This window comes from Harpia harpyja, chromosome 6 (assembly GCF_026419915.1).
Source record: "Harpia harpyja isolate bHarHar1 chromosome 6, bHarHar1 primary haplotype, whole genome shotgun sequence".
Taxonomy (NCBI): domain Eukaryota; kingdom Metazoa; phylum Chordata; class Aves; order Accipitriformes; family Accipitridae; genus Harpia; species Harpia harpyja.
The window spans coordinates 42,349,430-42,368,368 of NC_068945.1; the positions used below are offsets into that span (position 1 = coordinate 42,349,430).

The window sequence follows — 18,939 nt, forward strand, 5'->3', positions numbered from 1 at the left end:
CATACAAGTGCATTGCTTAGCAAGGAAGGGGTAATATGCATTTTAGAATAGGAAATATTGTTTCCCAGTTCTCACAAGAGCCAGTTTCCTCCTTTTCTTAAAATCATAGGCAAATTCTGTGGTCCTGAGGAGAGCAAAACCACTGCTGAAAGAGTTTTGAAACTCTTAATATAGAGATATTATAGTGAATATATTTGAAACTATAATATATTAATGCTAACGTAATGGTAATGGTAGTAAGTAAAAGCTACTATCATCATTAAAACTGACTAAGGACCACCTTAGGAAACATCAGTATGATTTTTTTTCCCCTTTGGGTAAGTATCAGTTTTGGTGGAGAAAAAAATGGTAAGATTTGGTGTAGAAGGAAAAGAGGCCACTTACCCACACTCTCCAGGATAATATATTTATCCTGAAGATGGAAAACTCAAATTCAAGTCTTTTGAGGTACATCATTCAGAGGAAAGATTTGGACATGAATGGCTCACAATCTGCAGCAAGTCTCCATACTAATAAGCAATAAGCAGTCAATCACATGCTCCCTGGCCCACTGAATATTTACTTAATTAACACCAAAGAGAATGTCTCCAAGTAGACAGAAGATGGGTGCAAAATGGACTTTTTTTGGCCAGCGATTAAAGAGCATTTACCTGGGGTGTGGCTTTGCCAGTCAAAATAGGACATTAAACTGGCTCTCCTGTATGTTTATTAAAATTTTCCCAGGGCTCAGTCTGATTCTGCAGCAGACCTAAAACATATGCCAAAATAAGATTTTTTTAGCCCCTCAGAATGGGATTCTTGTTTTCTTTCCAGTATATGAGGCCTCATAGCAGTGTCAGCCATGATACCTTCCTCCCTTCTCATGAAAACCTCCCAGATCCAGCCCACATAAATAGCCTGTATTAACGTTACTCCCCATCCTCCTTTCTCCCCTTTTAAACCTGCTTAATATGCCTGTTTTTTAATCTTAAGCTGGGCTGTACATGGGGTAGGGTAGCTTCTTAAATACTGGTGCAGTCCTGAGCACAAAAGATCCCAACTTGGCCTTTGGACACTACTATCACAATACCGGAAGGAATAATATTTCATCCAAATCTGGGATGTGAAAGCAGGGTTTCTGAGGAGGGAATGCACTTTTCGTGCTGTCATCTTTACCAGGGTTTGTTCCTTTCTGGTTTGTGGAATGTGATTTTTACAGATTTGTGCATTTTTGTGATTATAATTAATTAGTTCTTTTTGAAAGCTTCACTCCTGCTACCATAACCACTTGCAAAACAAAATTTTTGAGATGCCTTTAGTTTGTGGATAATATAATGCCAGTTTTGTATAAACAACAGGGTCACATAATGCCTCCCTTCTTGTGCAAATTATGCAAAAATCTAAACAAGACCAACAGGATTTATCCCTCGAACATCTACATTTTTAGAAGTCTGTATGGGTTGTATGAGTATTAGTGACAGCAGATTTTATCCGTAAACTTTATCATCCCCTTCTGGGCTGTCTGTCAAACTCCCATTTACATTAAAAAAACCTGATACACACATATTGACAGGGCAATGTAAATTTGCATTAGTCTTTTATTTCACAATTGTTTTTCCATTAAAAACATTTTCCAAGGTAATAAAAGGACTTCTTAACTTTTATGAGATGTTATGTAATATGAAATTGATTTTTTTTTTTTTTCCAAGGGAAATTATATTGATTCAGAAGCTGTTAAAGGAGAGGTGCTAAAAGTTGGAAATAAAAGCTGCGAAAACCTCCTCCTGCAGTCAGAATCAATTCTGTGTACGGTTCCCAGCGATCTCCTGAAATCCAACAGCGAGCTAAATATAGAGGTGAGGCAGCTACACCAGACATGAGATATTAATGCCATTTTTATTATCATTACCAATGTCACTATTGAACCTATAAACTTTAAATTTAAGCCTAAGCCTGTATTTACAGAGATATCTCTATCCCTGTTTGTTTGGGATAGAAATTCAAATAATATTGACTATTTTAAAAGAAATATTATCGTCGTTGTTATTACCTATTTGTACAAAGACCTTCTGGAGCCTTAGGCACAAAGTAGGACCTAAACTAAGCACAGAAATAAAATGATAGTTATTAATCCAAACACAAGAGGAATCATATGGGGAAGAACAGGAAGCTATAATGGAGTAGGTTTACTTTGGAGCTCACAAGCCCTTTTTTCAGCAAAAAAACTTGCTGCCATCAAGAGGACCGATTCTTTCTGAAAGAATTTTTTGTCTGCTTTTTATAATTCCATTTCAATTAATTTTGTAAGATGCAGACACTTAGGACAAATGTTTGAGTTCCACTATTGTTTTAAAGGTGGTCTCACTAGAGTCATTCAGAGTACTACTGCAAATTGTAGACAGTTTTAACCTACTGATTCATAGAATAAGACACAAATCTTTCAGTATCTGTATTTTCTTTAAGTATAAAAAAAGAAAATCACAGCGGAATGGGATTACCTTTAAACTATGAAATTTGCTGATCATGGACTCTGATTCACTGAAAACAGTGGAGACTTTGCCAGTCATGTAAGTGTGATAAGGATCAAAGTCTATGTAAGATCTTTGGAGCAGGGGCCATCTATTTTTTCTGTGTCTTTATGGCATTCATCTCAATAGGATCCTGGGCTGGGAATGGTATTCCTATGTGCTACTGCAATCTAAGTAAATAGTAATAACTAATTGGCTTTATTAATACAGTAAATATTAATTTATTTTAATATTAATTTATTTTGAAAAGTACAAATTAAATTTCTTGGATGTATCAGGCAAAGTATAAAATTAGATGCAGCTCTCCTTTTGGTGTATCTGTTTCCCAGAACTGTAAATGCCTAGTTTCATATAATATTTGTGCACATGTTGCATTCTGTACCTGTTCGTATTTTTACATGCGCAACCGGGACTGGCACTACATTCAATCATTTCTACTATGTGATATTTCCTTAACCTCTAAGAAACAGATATGCATGACATGTATTTTGTGCATAGAAAAGAACACAACATAAAGGGGTTAAATAAGGTTTCTGCTTGTTTACTGGCAAGGAGCCTCAGAAATTGCAGTCTGCCCAGCGAAGAAGAAAATTTGCTCTTTTGACGGGCAAATCCATCATTACAGTACCCAGAGGAATGAATTCCACAGGAGGAAGAGAAAAGATGGCCAAATGCATTCCAACTGACTGAGCTAGTGCTGTGTGACCTAAAACAGTTTTTCCCTGTTAGCTGCTTGGTGTTTGTTTGGTTGTTGATTTTTTGGGGTTGTTTTTTTGTTTTGTTTCTTTAAACTGTTGACAAGCTAGAAGCTGGCAAGGGACTGGCTCACGTGACCTTGGGAACTAAAATGCAGGCATGCTGTCAACAGAGAGAGTTTGATGTTACAGCGTATTTATGCCAGAAGGACACATATTAAAGACATTTGGGCTATGTTTTTTTAATGTACATCTCAGCCCATATATTCATAGGCCCATACATTTCTGTGCACCATTTGAGTAAAAATATGAATTTAGCATTTTGAATTAACATCTGGTAGCAGTGAAACCCCATTATCCAAAGTGTGTGTGTGAATGCGTGCTATGTGTGTGGTGTAGCACATACATAGCTGTGTCAGTACCAGAGCTCTTGAAGGCATGTAATAAATCATTAAAATGTAGATCAGCTTTTGCATGCACCAATAGAACAGTTTCTCCACTCCCAGTGTCTTATCGTAGTACAGCATCACAAAATCAAGATTTAATACATGTGGGACATACCAGCTCATACTTTAGTACTAATAATCTACTTCTTACTTGTCTTTTGAAATCATTACACTATTACTTTTCTTTGGTTTTTTTCAGTGGAAGCAAGAAGTTTTGTCAACAGTTATCGGAAAAGTGCTGATCCGGCAAGATCAGAATTTCACGGGACTAATTGCTGGAGTTGTTTCAACATCAGTTTTAATTTTCATCTTTTTGGTGTTTTTCCTCTGGAGAAGGAAGAAGAAACAAATTAAAGGTCCATCATAGTTAATTCCATCAAATAACTCCATTATATCTTAGATTTTAAAAACTGACATCAATTTATGGTTTGCTTAACTGCCATGCAATGCCCTGTTATAACCTGTCAGCAGAGGTTTCACAATCAAGTCCAATGTTTAGTTGCATTTCAGCCCTTGGCTCTTGCCTGAGCTGGGTGAAGGGCCACACTATGCCTAAAGGAGAAGGATTTCAGAGGAACTCTGAGCTATTAGGAAAACTTAGTAACTTCTCTTCCCCAATCAGCCTTGGAAGAGGGGACGAGTAAATGACATGCGTGGAATCATGAGTACTTCAGCTTCATCCCGTTGCCTTGTAGTCCTCCCAGCTGTGCCTAAGTTGTGCAAGACACAGAGCACTGCAGTGTCCTGGTCTCCTGTTCACCCAAATCAGGAACTTGGTCAGAGTGTGCCTCCTCTCTGGCCCCCATGTCTGGGTTTCCTTCCAGTGGGAACTGCCGCACTACCCAAGGGGGGAGGAGGAGGGGAGCTAGTATATAAGCAGGTCTTGTTCTGACACAGTATCACAGTCAGATCATGAAGCTGACCCCAGAGGCTTCAAAGCTCTCTTCAGTCTTCTGGTGTGGCCAAGAGTGGGGCTTAACCCAAGTTACAGCAAATCCTGGGCTGTACAAATAGCTCAAGTTCAAGTCCTGCCCATGTCTGCTTCAGCAACAACCCAACCCTCTTCCCAGCAGAGCAGAACGCCTAAACTTCAATAAATAACTAAATGAATGTTGGCACACAGTAAACATGAGGGTTTTCTAATATTTCTTTCTCTGTCCCGTTCAGATCTGGGAAGTGACCTAGTGCGCTATGATGGCAGAGTGCACACTCCTCACCTGGACAGGCTGGTGAGCGCGAGGAGTGTAAGTCCAACAACAGAAATGGTTTCAAGTGAATCTGTAGACTACAGATCAACTTTTCTAGAAGGTACAGCTCTGCTATGAATCTGCACGGATGATATTTTATACATCTTGCTTTTCATATGTCTTCAGATAGCTATTTTGACCAGTATCTTAATTTCAATTTTGCATCTGGTTTGTCTGTGTCTGCATTGTTTGGGACTTTCATGTGTTCACAGGCTTGCTATTTGAACTGAGCTTCTCAGGTGCTTCCCAAGATAAAGGATTTTTACTTTTACTCAGGTTGGAGGAATATATAAAATACTATTAGTAAAAACTCTCTTTAAGTATGCTCCACAATTTATTAGGAGATAGTGGATGTAACGATTCTGTGTTGTCATAAGGTCCATCACACCAACTGCAAATCCGCTTTGAAAAAAAGTGATTTTAAGGATAGCACGGAGTGGCTGTAGGTTTAGTGTGTCTCAGTGACTTCATACAGTCATTATAAAGCAGTTCTTTCAGCCCAGCATGGGACATGGAGCTTGGTAAACTGATATTCTTTTGTCTGTTCATGCCCCTCCTATAAAATGGCACACTGTATGACGCAGAAATGTTGACTTAAAAAACTAAGCTAAAGGGATGTGAAAACTGTGACAATTTGAGTAGACGTCCATGTGTACTGCCATATACAACTCAACAGAAATCACTCCAAATCCTTATTCCACCTTTGTAATCCCCAATCATGGAGCCTTTGAGAGCCAGGCCCATTCCCAGCTTCTGTTATTATCCTTTAATTGCTGCCGCAAGGTCGCACGGGAAGTTTCTTGATTGAAAGATTCCCAAAGGAAAAGGAAAGCCTGTGTCACTGGTTAGAAGGGATAGTGGTACATGAGACAAAACGGTGCAGAGATCCTTGGTGGAAGGTAAATCCACAGTGGCCCTGGGGCCACTGCGCACTGGCAAAGCACAGCAGAGAGTGCACCCAAGAAGGTGTGGTCACTTAATGTTCCTGTAGGAATGTTTATGTTAATTACTGTGAAAGAATAAAATAACAGGAACATTAGAAAACATGCAGATTTACATGTAGCAGCTGTAAAAATTATTTTGCAGCCATGGCTAGAGTATTTTACCATGATTATGAAATAGATATTTGCCCTTGGTGACATAAATGTGGCTTTGTAAATGTAAGAGTTTGTATTTTTACTTCTAGATAGAGCAGCGCTGTGTTTTTCTCAGCACCTAGAGTGATAACAGCAATATATGAAAATTTTCCAGGTTTTATGCATAAATATATAAAGCATGTCTGTACAACATCTTTTATTCTTTGTGATAAAGTATCTGATAATTTCTGTTGTTAAATTTATTCCCTTTTTTCTTTTTGACCCTGGCCTAAATTCTGCTCATTGACTCCACTGGAATAATCCCAGACTCAAACTGGTGTAAATTAAACTTAGTTCTTTGATTCTATTACACAAAATACTAGAAAAGAATCTTTTAAACAAAAGCAATTTAAAATACCTGAACAATATGTTGTTGACAAAAATAATTTTCTCAAATAAATACTCCTTACTTGACTTAACCATTTTAATTTCTGCTATTTTAAATCAGCTGGCTCATGTTATTTTCATGAGTAGCACCAACTGTATTATCTTCAGCAGTTACAGGATATGAATCACCTCTAGGCATTTCCCTGGTTGAATATTTACCATTGGATAAATATAGCTAGTCACCAGCCATTTGGAAACCTTCATGAAATGTGAAGTTCCCTACCAAATTAGAACATGACAATAATAAAAGGTTTCATGTTTTTAATTGTTCACTACTTCCTCCTCCCATATCACTGTCATTTTTCCATTTTACTCTTGTTACTCCCAATTACTAGAAATGCTATAACCTACACTTGGCAAGAAGTAACCATCCCCTCAGGAATGTGGAAGTTTTGCCATTTACTTTCATAAAAGTAGAGCTGAGACAAGCATAAGTTTCTAGTGACATGGTTTTCCTGGAGTCTGGCAGATTAGCAATGCATATTTTCATTTTCCCTTTGTGACCAAAACTTCTGCAAAGCCAAGCCACTTCCAAACTGATAAACTCAAACCTTGCTTACCAATGCAATAAAACTATTCATTTTCCAAGGAGAAATCTGATAGGATTATAACGGTTTCTGTTCATCTTGCAGATCAGTTTCCAAGCATGTCTCAGAATGGATCATGCAGACCTGCCCAGTATCCTCACTCTGACCTCTCCCCAATTCTGTCTAGCGGGGACTCCGATTTAGCCAGTCCACTTCTCCAAACTAATGTCCACATTGACATCAGTGCCTTAAATCCTGACCTGGTCAAAGAAGTGCAGCATGTGGTTATTGGTGCTGACAGCCTGATTGTGCACTTCAGTGAAGTAATAGGAAGAGGTGAGTACTGCAACTCTTACCTTGCAAACCACAATTCTTTTTGCACACGCATTCATTATAAACCATTCTGAATAAGGTGTCTACACGGAGGTTTTTCAAGCTTTTTACCTCTTACAGCACTGCATCCCATGCACCAAATCAAGGGGGGAACCAAGGGGATCTCCTCTGAAGTCAGATGAAGGGTAGTGCATTTGATCAGAGAAGACACCAGAGGGAGGAAGGAGTCTGTCGATTAATGGGGCTCCTTTGAACTCAGAGACTTGCTGGTTCACCCTCAGCTATCTCACTCGCACCCTTCTCCAGGCTACAGAAAAGCTCAGCCAGGGCTTCTGATGCATGAGGCTGCGGTGCAGGAGTGAGGCTGCTGCAGAATATTGCACAAGCCTAAGGCACACACCTAAATGGCAGGGGATTCTGAGGCGGAGGCACCAGCAATGTTAAATTCAGAGCCTGAGAGCTGGCAGGATTGCTACAGGACAGAGAAAACTCCTGCAGTCACTAGTGCATTCAGTAAAAGACCCCCATGGGCCAAGTGAAATGCACACAACCCTTTTCCCTCCACAAGTTTTCCCCAGCTCTGAGGAATTCGCTGTTTGTTTCCTCCCACCACAGGCTCTCTGTTCCCCCTCATTCCTCTCTCACTCCAGCTGCAGTAATGTGTGGCTCCTGATTCACTTCCCCTTATTTTTGTCCCTGATATAGCAAGTTGCCTATTTTTCTGAATTTCTCCCATCACTCCTATTCCTCTACATTTCTGTAAGTAGGTTCCACCCTTGTTTCATAGCCCAAGCCAGTATTTCTGTTAGGAGCATTTATTAAACTCTGTACTATTGAATACCTATTAGTAACCCAAGCAGAAACTGGATTTTCAGTACTTTGACACATCATGCATGAGAGGTCTCTTGTTGACTATCAGAATACTGATAAGAATTTGGCCATAAATGACATTGCTAATGCCTCTTCTGCAGGAAAATAGCCACAAATCAAACAAACAGTCAGTGTGTTTCCCTTCCGTGTATTACACTTCTTCATCCCCAAAGCAAGGGTGGGCCTTTTTCTTTTCTTTCTTGTTTCAGGGAAGTCCAAGTAATTTCCCATTTTTTAAATGTTGAAAAATATCAGGAATGACACCAATATAATTAACCATTTTTAATTTTCTCCTCCATAACTAGAAATGGGCCAAACCCAAAAATATTTTAGACACACCCAATCCAAGCTTTAGGATTTGTGCCCAGGCTCCAAACAATCTGTGGTCTGATGGGATTTTAGTTGCTTTTATAAAACAAACTTTGCATTAATTTTACCCCAAGCCAAAAGCAAAGCCAGCTGGGCTCTGACCAGCACTTATGACTGGAACCTGGTAGAATTAATCAGATAGTCTTGTTCTCTGCAGAACTCACACTTGGCAAAAAACTATTTTGCTTTCTAACTGCAAATATTAGTATTTTTAAAGTGTCCAGTAAATAGTACATCTGTGAAGGAAAGCCACCATTACATGTACATAATTTGATTCAGATAAATTAATGCACGTGCCTGGAGGTCACAGTTCTTTGTTTCCCAAACAGGTCCACCTGACTTGTCATAGTGGGTTTCCCCATAGTAGGTTTCTGTAGGCTACCCCATTTGCTTGGCAGGATGCACAGGATCAGGAAGGACTTCTGTGTCCCTGACAGTTTATTTCACTGCTGAGACCATGAGAAAGAAGGCAAATTTTGCTCATCATCTTTTAGTGACATTTTGCACTCGGAACTATGCCATAGCAGAGACCATAGACTGCCGCCTAGCGATGTGGTGAGTCTGTGATCAGTAGAGCAATTCCCAAAGTGTTCATGGCCAACACACCACTTGTAGCACTCAACATTTTCCATGGAATAGCAAGACCTGAGAGACTGTAAGCCCACAGTGACCATCCTTATGCAACTTTCCAGTGAAGATGCATCAAGGTTGTACAATCCAGTGGACCACTTAGCAGGGGCTTGCAGACCACTGGGAACCACCGCTCCAGTGGTCATGTCAGCTTCTAACTGCTCCCGTGTGCCTTCCAGTGCCATCCTTTAACATGTATCTCACAGAAGAGTATGGTGGGAATGGGCTGACATGGTTTTTGTGTGCATAGTCATTACAGGAACATGAAGCAGTTGTGGCGCCAGCCTTGTCATTATTTATAATCTCCATCTAGGTCAAGAAATATCAATTATGCTGCAAATAGAGTTTTCATTTTATGTAATGATGGTTTTATGTAATGGTAGTTTTACGTGTTAGTTATGAAGTATACATTACAAGTGTTGGGAATTGGACAGAAACAGAGTGTGATCACTTTCTTAAAGCATAATTGTTACCCTGTGGAAAATACCAGAAAGCTAATTTTACTCATTAAAGCTAATCTTGCTCATTTTTTACGCAGGACATTTTGGGTGTGTGTACCATGGGACATTGCTGGATAACGATGGCAGGAAAATTCATTGTGCTGTGAAGTCACTGAATAGTGAGTTACATGTTTAATAGTGAGACGTTACCATAATTCCAAAGATAACTGGGGTGAACTAATTAATTGCAGTGAAGTGTACTTTCACAAATAAAGATTCTTAGTTGCACCTGGATCAGATTTCTCCCTGGAGCATTTCCAGATTACCACAAGGCATTGGTATATATTTGTACATCAGATGAAATACCCATATATTTCCTCTACAAAGAAAAAGACACAGGAAAATGAGGGAAAGGCAGTGTCATTTTTTTACTCAACTGACTACTGAAGATTTGGGTTTGGAAGTTAAATTGCTAAAGAGTGGGCAAAGATGCTGGAAAAACAGGAAGAAACTATAACATTTATTAAAGGCTTTACTCAAGTCTTGTTATTCAATTCTAAACAATTCATAATAAGAAAAGGAGAAACAGAATTAAAATCACCAGCAAACTGTATTTCGTCATTGTAAGAAAACCAATGCACATAACCTAGTTGTAATGTGGGAGGTGAGGAGCATGTTTGTAGCTTCTCATTATCACTTTGTTGTGCAGTGACATGCTGTACAGAAATGAACTGTAGTTTGTTTGGATTTCTTTTAATTAACTCATTTTATTACTGGATTTCTCAGGGATTACCGACCTGGAAGAAGTAGCTCAGTTTCTGAAAGAAGGAATAATCATGAAAGATTTCACTCATCCCAATGTTCTGTCACTCCTGGGAATCTGTTTGCCCAATGAAGGATCCCCCTTAGTTGTTCTTCCATACATGAAACACGGAGATCTTCGAAACTTCATTAGGAATGAGACTCATGTAAGTACGTGGTGAGGTCTACCAAACGGTAATGCAAGTCTAGCCACACCCTGCTCCAACACCACAGGTTATAAGCTCTGATAATTACATTATGTCTGTAACTTGCTGCTGTTACTACACCTTAACCTTTAGCACTTGCTTAGGCTGGCACTGAGCCTGACCACAGCGCTGCCACTCCTTCCCTTCCCCCTCAAATTCCTCTCTAGAATGTTTCCCAGAAATTATCAGCAATAAGTATTTCTCATTTCCCATCCATAAGCCTTTTTATAAACAAATGTGTTTATGAGATCTAAGTCAAGGGCCCCAACCATCTGCCGGTTTGAACTGGCATCTCTCTGTTGACTTCAGCACAGCTGTGCTAGTTGTCACCATCTGCTCTTCCAACTCCTAGGTAAGGGATCTTCATGTCCAGCTAGTGTCACAGTCCCATTATTATCAATATTTTTTCTTCTTATCTTAAGAAAGAAAACCAGCAATTGTTATACAAACTATGAGTACTCTATTATCAGAGATTTCCCGTTTCCATTGAAAGACTGCAGATTTCTCAAATGTGCCTCACTGCTTTCTCTCAAGTATGAGACCACAGGTCTTGCCTCAAGTAGTGTAAGCCCACTTTATACTGTAGTATTTCACCCATTTCACAGTGCTAGGACAATATAAAGTGACTTCTGCGCCAATAGGATTTTGCCCCTGCCTCTATGGCAATCAACAACAGCCAGTACAATTTTTAAAAAAACCAAACGCATCTTGACAAGTTGTTGGGGGAGTTAAGCTTTCTGAGGTAGGGACCTCCTCCCTTGTGAGCTTCTTTCATTTTACAAGCACCAGGGCCCTTGTCTGTGAAAAGTGCCGTGGTCCTTCCTGAAGTAAATACAGTAATGACCACAGTTGAACAAGATTGTTCCGCAGAAGAAAATGACACAGAGCAATGTCAGCAACACAAAAATCTGTGGGACCTTACTACTACATAGCAATTCATGCTGTTGGATAAAAGAATTACAGGTTTATGTTTACACTTATTTTGATATTTAACATTTTCAGTAAGGTCTCACCTTGTAGACTAGCAGAAAGAGTTACCAATCTTTGCGGAAAATCTTCCTCTGGTAACTGCTAAGGTCTCATTTACCTTTTCCATGGCATCATACTGATGATAGCTTGCACTTATTTTGCCCCAAAGAGGACTCTCTCCTTTCTTGGTCATTTCCAGCTGATGAGCTCCAAGTTCATAGTTAGCACCTTCTACTGAGTTACATGCTATTACTCTCAAGTTCACAAATGTGAATTTTGTGTATCAGCTGTGATGCTGGGTTTTCAGCATACTGTTCCACTTCCCAGCCCAGGTCATGCTGCTTATGCTGCAAACTCTACTCTTCTGGAGTCTCTCAGCTTTTTTGATTTCTTAAAGTGTATTATTTCCTCACTGGAGGTAAGAACTTGACCTAAACTTATGCCAATTTTACTACAAGCATCAACCTGTCTCGGTCATTCTGGTGGCAAGATAAGTGTATCAAAAACTGAGCGTCACAGCAAAAAACAGTCTGCTCCTTGGGCTTCTGCATTCATTGTATCACAAATGTTTGTATTTTACAGAACCCAACAGTAAAAGATTTAATTGGATTTGGCCTTCAGGTCGCAAAAGGGATGAAGTACCTTGCAAGCAAAAAGTTTGTCCATAGAGACTTGGCAGCAAGAAACTGTATGTAAGTACAAACACCTAATTCTAGCCATGTTATCACACTCTTCTGTGTAAGACAGTGAGATAAGATAAATGAAAGTTTGCAGGATTCTGCTTTTTTAGTCATAATAGGGTGGTTTTTTCATTGTTATGTAATTATACTGATGTTTGTCTTGCATACTGATGAGCTACTCAGCTTGCTAAGGGCTCACTTCTTACACATAAGCTTTTTTTGAGTGTGGGAAATAAGAAAAGCTGAGGTGAAAGTGTAGCCTCTCAAAATCATTGGTTAGAGAGTTTAAAAGGCATCTCCTAAGGGAAGTTAAACTGCTGTTGTCTCAACTTGCTGTGCTTCTACCCAACGTCTTCAGAAGCAGCACGTCTCTGCTGCCGCACCTAGCAGGAGGGAGAGGAACACAGGGGAACTTTGTGAGAAAAACAAGAACACAAAGAAGCACCAGTGAGACCTCTTGACAGTAATCTTTCATTACATGAGTATGAGCTTACTTTGGCTCAATTGCACACACAAATTAACGTTAAAAAATCAGAGCATGCAAAGAATCTTACTAGTGTCTGGGTAGCCAGACGGTTCAGTTCACACAAAGACTAACTGTTATAGGAGTTGCCGATACTATTACGCTGATTCATCACCTGTGTAGTGAATAAATGAGGTACAGGATTAAACGTTAGCACATCATAATCTGGAACTCTGGCTGCAAAAAGGTTATTCACCTGTGACATCAGATTTCTTATTCTTTTTTCAAAGGGCGCACACTCGTGCAGCTGAACAGCCTCTGAAAAAGAATGTTTTCTTACAGCTGCTGGTTTTTGAAGGGAGGAGAAAAGCCACAAGCAACATGATTTTCAGGTGTCCTAAGAAGAAAGTAATTAGGTTATTGGATAAAAGTCCTGGTTCATCTAATCAAAGTCCAAATAGTGGCAACAGGACATTCCCTCTGGCCTACTGTCTCTTCCTTGGGTGAGGAGAGAACAGCTATTGGGATGTCTCACATTGCTAACTGAATGGCTGCTTTTGTACTTCTGTGTGGCTAAGTACTTCAGAGCATGGAGAGCTGCTGCCACGTGAGAGGAAAATGCATGATTGAAGACCCACATTCCCCAGTGGCCATGTGTGATCCAGCACTCAGAAGCACAGCCCCTGCCACAATGGCGATGTCCATCAGAAAGGAAGCCAGGGTGCAAATACAGTCCCCGTGGACTCTTGACTCTATTCCACTATCCTTGAAAAGGTGCAGGAAGCTGCTATGACATAAACTGTCCCCTGTTGACCCATCAAAGTTCCCTCCTACTCCCTCCATTGGTATTGGCTTAGTTATTACATCAGTAAATACAGCAGATGGTTGTGTGCCATTCAGAGGGACTTCAACAGCCCAGAGAGTTGTCCAGACAGAAACCTCATAAATTCAAGACAGGGAAATGCCACGTGTAGAGGCTGAGAGAGACAGGATTGTTTAGCCTTGAGAAGGCTCAGGAGGATCTTACCCAAGTGTATAAATACCTGATGTGGTGGAATAAAGAAGATGAAGCTAGATTCTTCTAAGTGGTGCCCGGAGACAGGCCAAGAGGCAGTGGGCACAAATTGAAATAGAGAAAATTGCATTCAAACGTAAGAAGAAATGCTTTTATTGTAAGGATGACTGGCCCAGAGAGGTTGTGGATTCTCCATCCTTGCAAATATTCAAAACCCAACTGGTCATGGTCCTGGGCAACCTGCAGTAGCTGACCCTGCTTTGAGCACGGGAGGTGGTCGTGAACTAGATGATCTTCAGAGGTCCCTTCCAACCTCACCCATTCTGTGATTGTATGATTCTGTAAAGAAACCCAAAAGCAGGTGTTTGCTGTGGCTAGGTCTGCACATGTAATGAAGGATAGGCTTAAGCATGCCAACACCCATGCTCTATCTGTTTTCTGACAATGATACCGCTTATCAGGACAAACAACAAGCTTAGGAGGAGCCAGGCTAGGGAGATCTTCTGGTATGGCTGAGCTGTAACCCCAGCAGAACTTTCCTTATGCCACCATTCTTTCCCAGTACCGACACCAAACACATCCTTAGTTACAGGACTACATTATTATATACGGGCAGTCACTGAGATAATGATAGGTCCTTCCTTATCAAAACTGAGAGTGAATAGGAAAGGTGATGCCTTGACTTGGAAATAAAAATGAGAGGTTTCCAAGGATACAGAAGAAGAAACAGCTGTGGAAGAAATGATGTAGCACTCAATCAGGATGTATAGGCTATTAGCAAAAATCTTTTTATACAGAGCAATTTTTTAAAAGAACTGTAATTCAAATTATATTATCAAAACAGTATCAGTAATTTCCTGAGTTCATTCACTGTGTTAAATGGGTGTCAAATATACTTTGCTGCACTTTTTGTTTCACTGTTACATTCGTTAATAGATCCAAGATAAAGTACTGCCTTCCAAAGTCACGGTCTCAGAAATGCAAGTCACTCATAATCCACCATCACTGTAAATCTTGCCCGCTCAGTTGCAGATAATACTTTTTGTCATTTCTCTAGGTTGGATGAAAAATTCACTGTCAAGGTTGCTGATTTTGGTCTTGCTAGAGATGTCTATGATAAAGAATACTACAGTGTGCACAATAAAACAGGAGCGAAACTGCCAGTGAAATGGATGGCTTTAGAAAGTTTACAAACTCAGAAGTTCACAACAAAGTCAGATGTGGTAATGTACAAACATATTTGTATCACCTATTAATTTCTCTTACATTGCCTGGGGCATCTCTCTAGTATGTAATGAATGGACTAACTCCAAACCAAAACTTCCATTTGAATCTAACTTTAGTTCACATAAGAATAAGAGACTGTTTCTACATCCAGAAAATGTATTTGTCCCAATCACAAAGCAACAAGTTGTTGACCTGATTATCTGTTACTGCTCAGGGAAGAATTAGGAGTTTAATCCCACTCCAAGAGAGACTAAGGACATTCCAAGAAGCCAAATTGGAGCTGAACCCTGCTATAGGAGGGGCTCTGGAAAGCTTGACAAAACAGGTTAACTTTGAGACTCATAAAATTTAATAGTTCTCCAAAATACTTTATTTGCTTTATAAATACTTACTGACTGCCTACAGCAATATCAAGTATTACCTGGCCATTTATGAAGAAAAAATTATAAGATGAAGTCATTAGTTGGCTGGATCACTTTGTATTTTAGCTCTCCTTTCAATCCAGATTCAAATTAGCCTGTGATGCATAGAATTTTCACCATGTATATTCTCTTCAGTATGTATTTACACAGGGTTAGTCAGATCATCAGCTCATGTAAATTGGCAGAGCTCCATTAACCTCAAAGGAGGTCTGCCAATTTATACCAGCTAAGTAGCAGGCCTATAGGCTTTTATTTTCTTTCATTTACTTAGTTAAGTTTCTCTGGCTCTAATTTAAGTGGCTCTTCAAGTTCCTACAGCATTTATTAGCCCACTTAAAAGAAAGCTGAATGCAGTAAAATAACTTTTCAAAGGGAAAATCCATGCATTTGAATGCTTAAATCTGTCAAACCATCTTCTAAAACTGGAATGTAAAGCCCTCCAACCCTATAACTTATTATTTATTTTCTTTGTTTTCTTAGTGGTCCTTTGGTGTGTTGTTATGGGAACTTATGACAAGAGGGGCACCACCTTATCCTGATGTAAATTCTTTTGATATAACTGTTTACCTATTACAAGGAAGAAGGCTGCTACAACCTGAATACTGCCCCGACCCACTGTAAGTAAATAGTTTGCAAAGCCTTCTGCCAATGCTGCTGATTCTGCTATTATAGTAAGCGAGACTGTGGGAAGAAAGAGGGTTGGTTTTTTTTTTCTTTTTACATTATTTCATAATTGATCGCTTCTTTTATTTGAATGGCAGGTATGAAGTCATGCTTAAGTGCTGGCATCCAAAACCTGAGATGCGTCCAGCATTTTCTGAACTTGTTTCAAAAATATCAACAATCTTCTCCACTTTTATTGGGGAACACTACGTTCACGTCAATGCTACTTATGTCAACGTGAAGTGCATTGCTCCGTATCCTTCTCTTTTATCATCACAAGACAACACAGACATGGATGTTGACACATGACGGGTGTCTGAAGTAGAGGAAAATCCATTCTTAGTTGTATGAACAAAAAGCAAAACATTTTGTCCACTAGTTTTTACTGCCCGGTCTTTGTGAGAACACTGTTGCACATGTTTATGTTGTTGCCCAAGTTGCACTAGTACAAGGACATGATATCATATTGTTTAAGGCTATGGGATTCTATAAACCATCACAGTAATTTCCAAGTATTTGGACAACTGCATCAATTTACCAAATGGAAACGTTGTGTGCTACCATCCAGAGCTAGTTCCCACTAGCTCTCATTAATGTGTGCTCAGACCCAAGAACAAAGATTCATCATTAATGCCACGAAGGAGAAAGTAGAATACCAATCAGTACGGCTGGAAGGACGATTACTGTTGCATGTACTTTAGGATAATGAGCAGTGCAGAAATGGTTTTCACACAAAAGGCTAAGACAAACAATGAGAGTTGCAAGAGTTTAAAATGTATTTTCCTCCCGCACAGTCCAAATTTTGGATTTTTGCACTACATCAACAAGGTTTCTTAGAACATAGGCAGCCAAGACACCCAGCCTCATGGTAAATGTCTTAACAGAAATCAACATCTAAAAATGATGTGCAGTAAAATAGGTATGTCAGCCTTGCCAGTCCTCTGGTATAGTCAGACGGTACATAAAATGAGGGGAAAATCATCTAGCTTATAGCATTCCTAGTGTCAGCTTTATTCCAACATTCAACCACTCCTTTGAGTCAAACAGCCCGTATTGACAGATCTTTTGCTGAAAAATGCAAAGCCTCCATTTCTTTCAGTAAAGAATTAACCACTCTCTGAGAATAAAAACTTGAAGGCATCCATATTAAATGCCAGGCTAATCCCTGGGATGTAGTAATATGGGCGGCATTATTCTAGAGAGGAAGAGGAGACAGGCAGGCTGGCAACCTTACGGAGCTGCTGTCTGGTGAGTCACACGGCAAGTAGCTGAAGCTCTGCCACCTACCCTTGGGTGGAGCTGCCGCCAAAGGTGAGTAAAGAGTGGAGGCGTTGCAGCCAGCCCTGACCTAAAAAGACACTGCCAGAGCAGGAATGTTGATAACTTCTTCATGCCAGCCCTAAAGAGCTGAGAAGACCGATCAAAAGAAGAAACAGCTTTAGGCCCCCCCAGCCTCTTCTTGGATCACACAACCCAGTGAATTATGATACCTACTTTTATTTCTAAATTATGACCAGAGAAACAGTTCTAAAAAGAGACAGTAAAACTTTCATTCATTAGAGAAGAGTACTATAGCTTTAGGGCAAGCATCACATGTCATTTCTGTTCCTGTGGAATTCCGTGCATACTACTGTATAGCTTGTTTAGTATAGGATAGAACTGGGTTTGTTGGTGTAAACACATAAAGTATTCTATTTTTATATTAAAAAAAAGTTTATTTTTAATGACATTTACAAAGTTTGGTTAGGCCACAAAATACTGCACTGTGAACATTTCAGAAAATGTATGTCAACGTACATGATTCATAAATTGTAGCAACCTTAAAAAAATACTGTGTAAATATTAAAAAGGAAAAGAACCAACTGTAAACACACTCCACCCTAAGTATAATATCTCCGTTGCTGCAAGCCAACCATTTTAAGATCTTCAAAGAGAGGTAGTGCAGATAAAGAGCTGATATAAGGGAGATACATTGTTCTTGGGAGACAGTGTTATAACTGAAAGATTTATAATGAGGGCAGAGTGTGTAGGCAAACTATGAGCAGATACTATTGTATTGTGTTTCGTCACCACTTTCATTTCAGAAACAAACTTTCATGTCTGCTGAGAGCAATACTAATTGTAAATTGCTCAAGGACAAAAGGCTTTGCTGCAGGCAAAAAAAAAATCATCTCTATGGTTGTTAAAACAGCTAAGGAAGTTTATGACACATAGATTTGGAGAAGATACTCCAAACTTGTACATACATGCTTGAGGAACGCTGCAATGTGAAACAGAGGACGTTTTTACTATTTATGAACTTTTGCTTGATAATGTTGTGTCTGGGACACCTGTAAGAATACATGATTCTGGTAAAGATTTGATGTTAGTAAGTTCATATATCTGCAAAGAGCTGAATGGTACTTACGTTTATAGTTGTTGTTATGACCTAATAAACATGTTATTAAAATGAATTATTGTGATAGTTTACGCTCCAAGTGCTGTAATGACTGTTAACATTTGACTGTTAAGCTGATAAAAGTCTGTATGCTTTTTCTGACTAACATGGGAAGAGCAACCTGTGGAACTGTGCGAGAGAGAAGCAGCAACTCAGAAACGTAAAAATATGGAGAGTGCACCAATAAATCAAACATGCAGTTTGTCAGCCTCCAACCCATTAATAGATCAGAGAAAGGTGCAGAATATTTGTTGTGAACAACTATGGCATAGTCTGTTTGAATAGGAAGCCTCTTGCCTAACCACAGGCTGCGCCCATGCAGAGCCTTAAAATTCTTCATGCACTTAAGAGTTGGGGGTGACATTTGAAGCTCGCAATTTAGGCATTGTAAAGAGTACCTGCGTGGCTCAACAAGGATGCCAGCGCTTGTGTTTAGCATCCAAGCTCCCTAATCAGTCATGATCTACAA

The 18,939-nt window shown here is 39.6% G+C and overlaps 1 protein-coding gene across 5 annotated transcripts in view; it reads left to right on the forward strand.

The window, feature by feature from the left end:
- Positions 1 to 18,486, forward strand: part of MET (MET proto-oncogene, receptor tyrosine kinase) — a 91,392-nt gene extending 72,906 nt beyond the window's left edge. For all 5 annotated transcript variants that reach the window (XM_052790114.1, XM_052790118.1, XM_052790115.1 and 2 more), the window contains 10 exons: positions 1,689 to 1,835; positions 3,848 to 4,004; positions 4,816 to 4,956; positions 7,051 to 7,281; positions 9,686 to 9,766; positions 10,374 to 10,555; positions 12,146 to 12,255; positions 14,779 to 14,944; positions 15,851 to 15,987; positions 16,132 to 18,486. In XM_052790114.1, coding sequence (XP_052646074.1) covers positions 1,689 to 1,835; positions 3,848 to 4,004; positions 4,816 to 4,956; positions 7,051 to 7,281; positions 9,686 to 9,766; positions 10,374 to 10,555; positions 12,146 to 12,255; positions 14,779 to 14,944; positions 15,851 to 15,987; positions 16,132 to 16,342 — 1,563 coding nt within the window. In that variant the 3' untranslated portion in view covers positions 16,343 to 18,486. The remainder of the gene's footprint in view (positions 1 to 1,688; positions 1,836 to 3,847; positions 4,005 to 4,815; positions 4,957 to 7,050; positions 7,282 to 9,685; positions 9,767 to 10,373; positions 10,556 to 12,145; positions 12,256 to 14,778; positions 14,945 to 15,850; positions 15,988 to 16,131) is intronic.
- Positions 18,487 to 18,939: the final 453 nt, after the last annotated feature.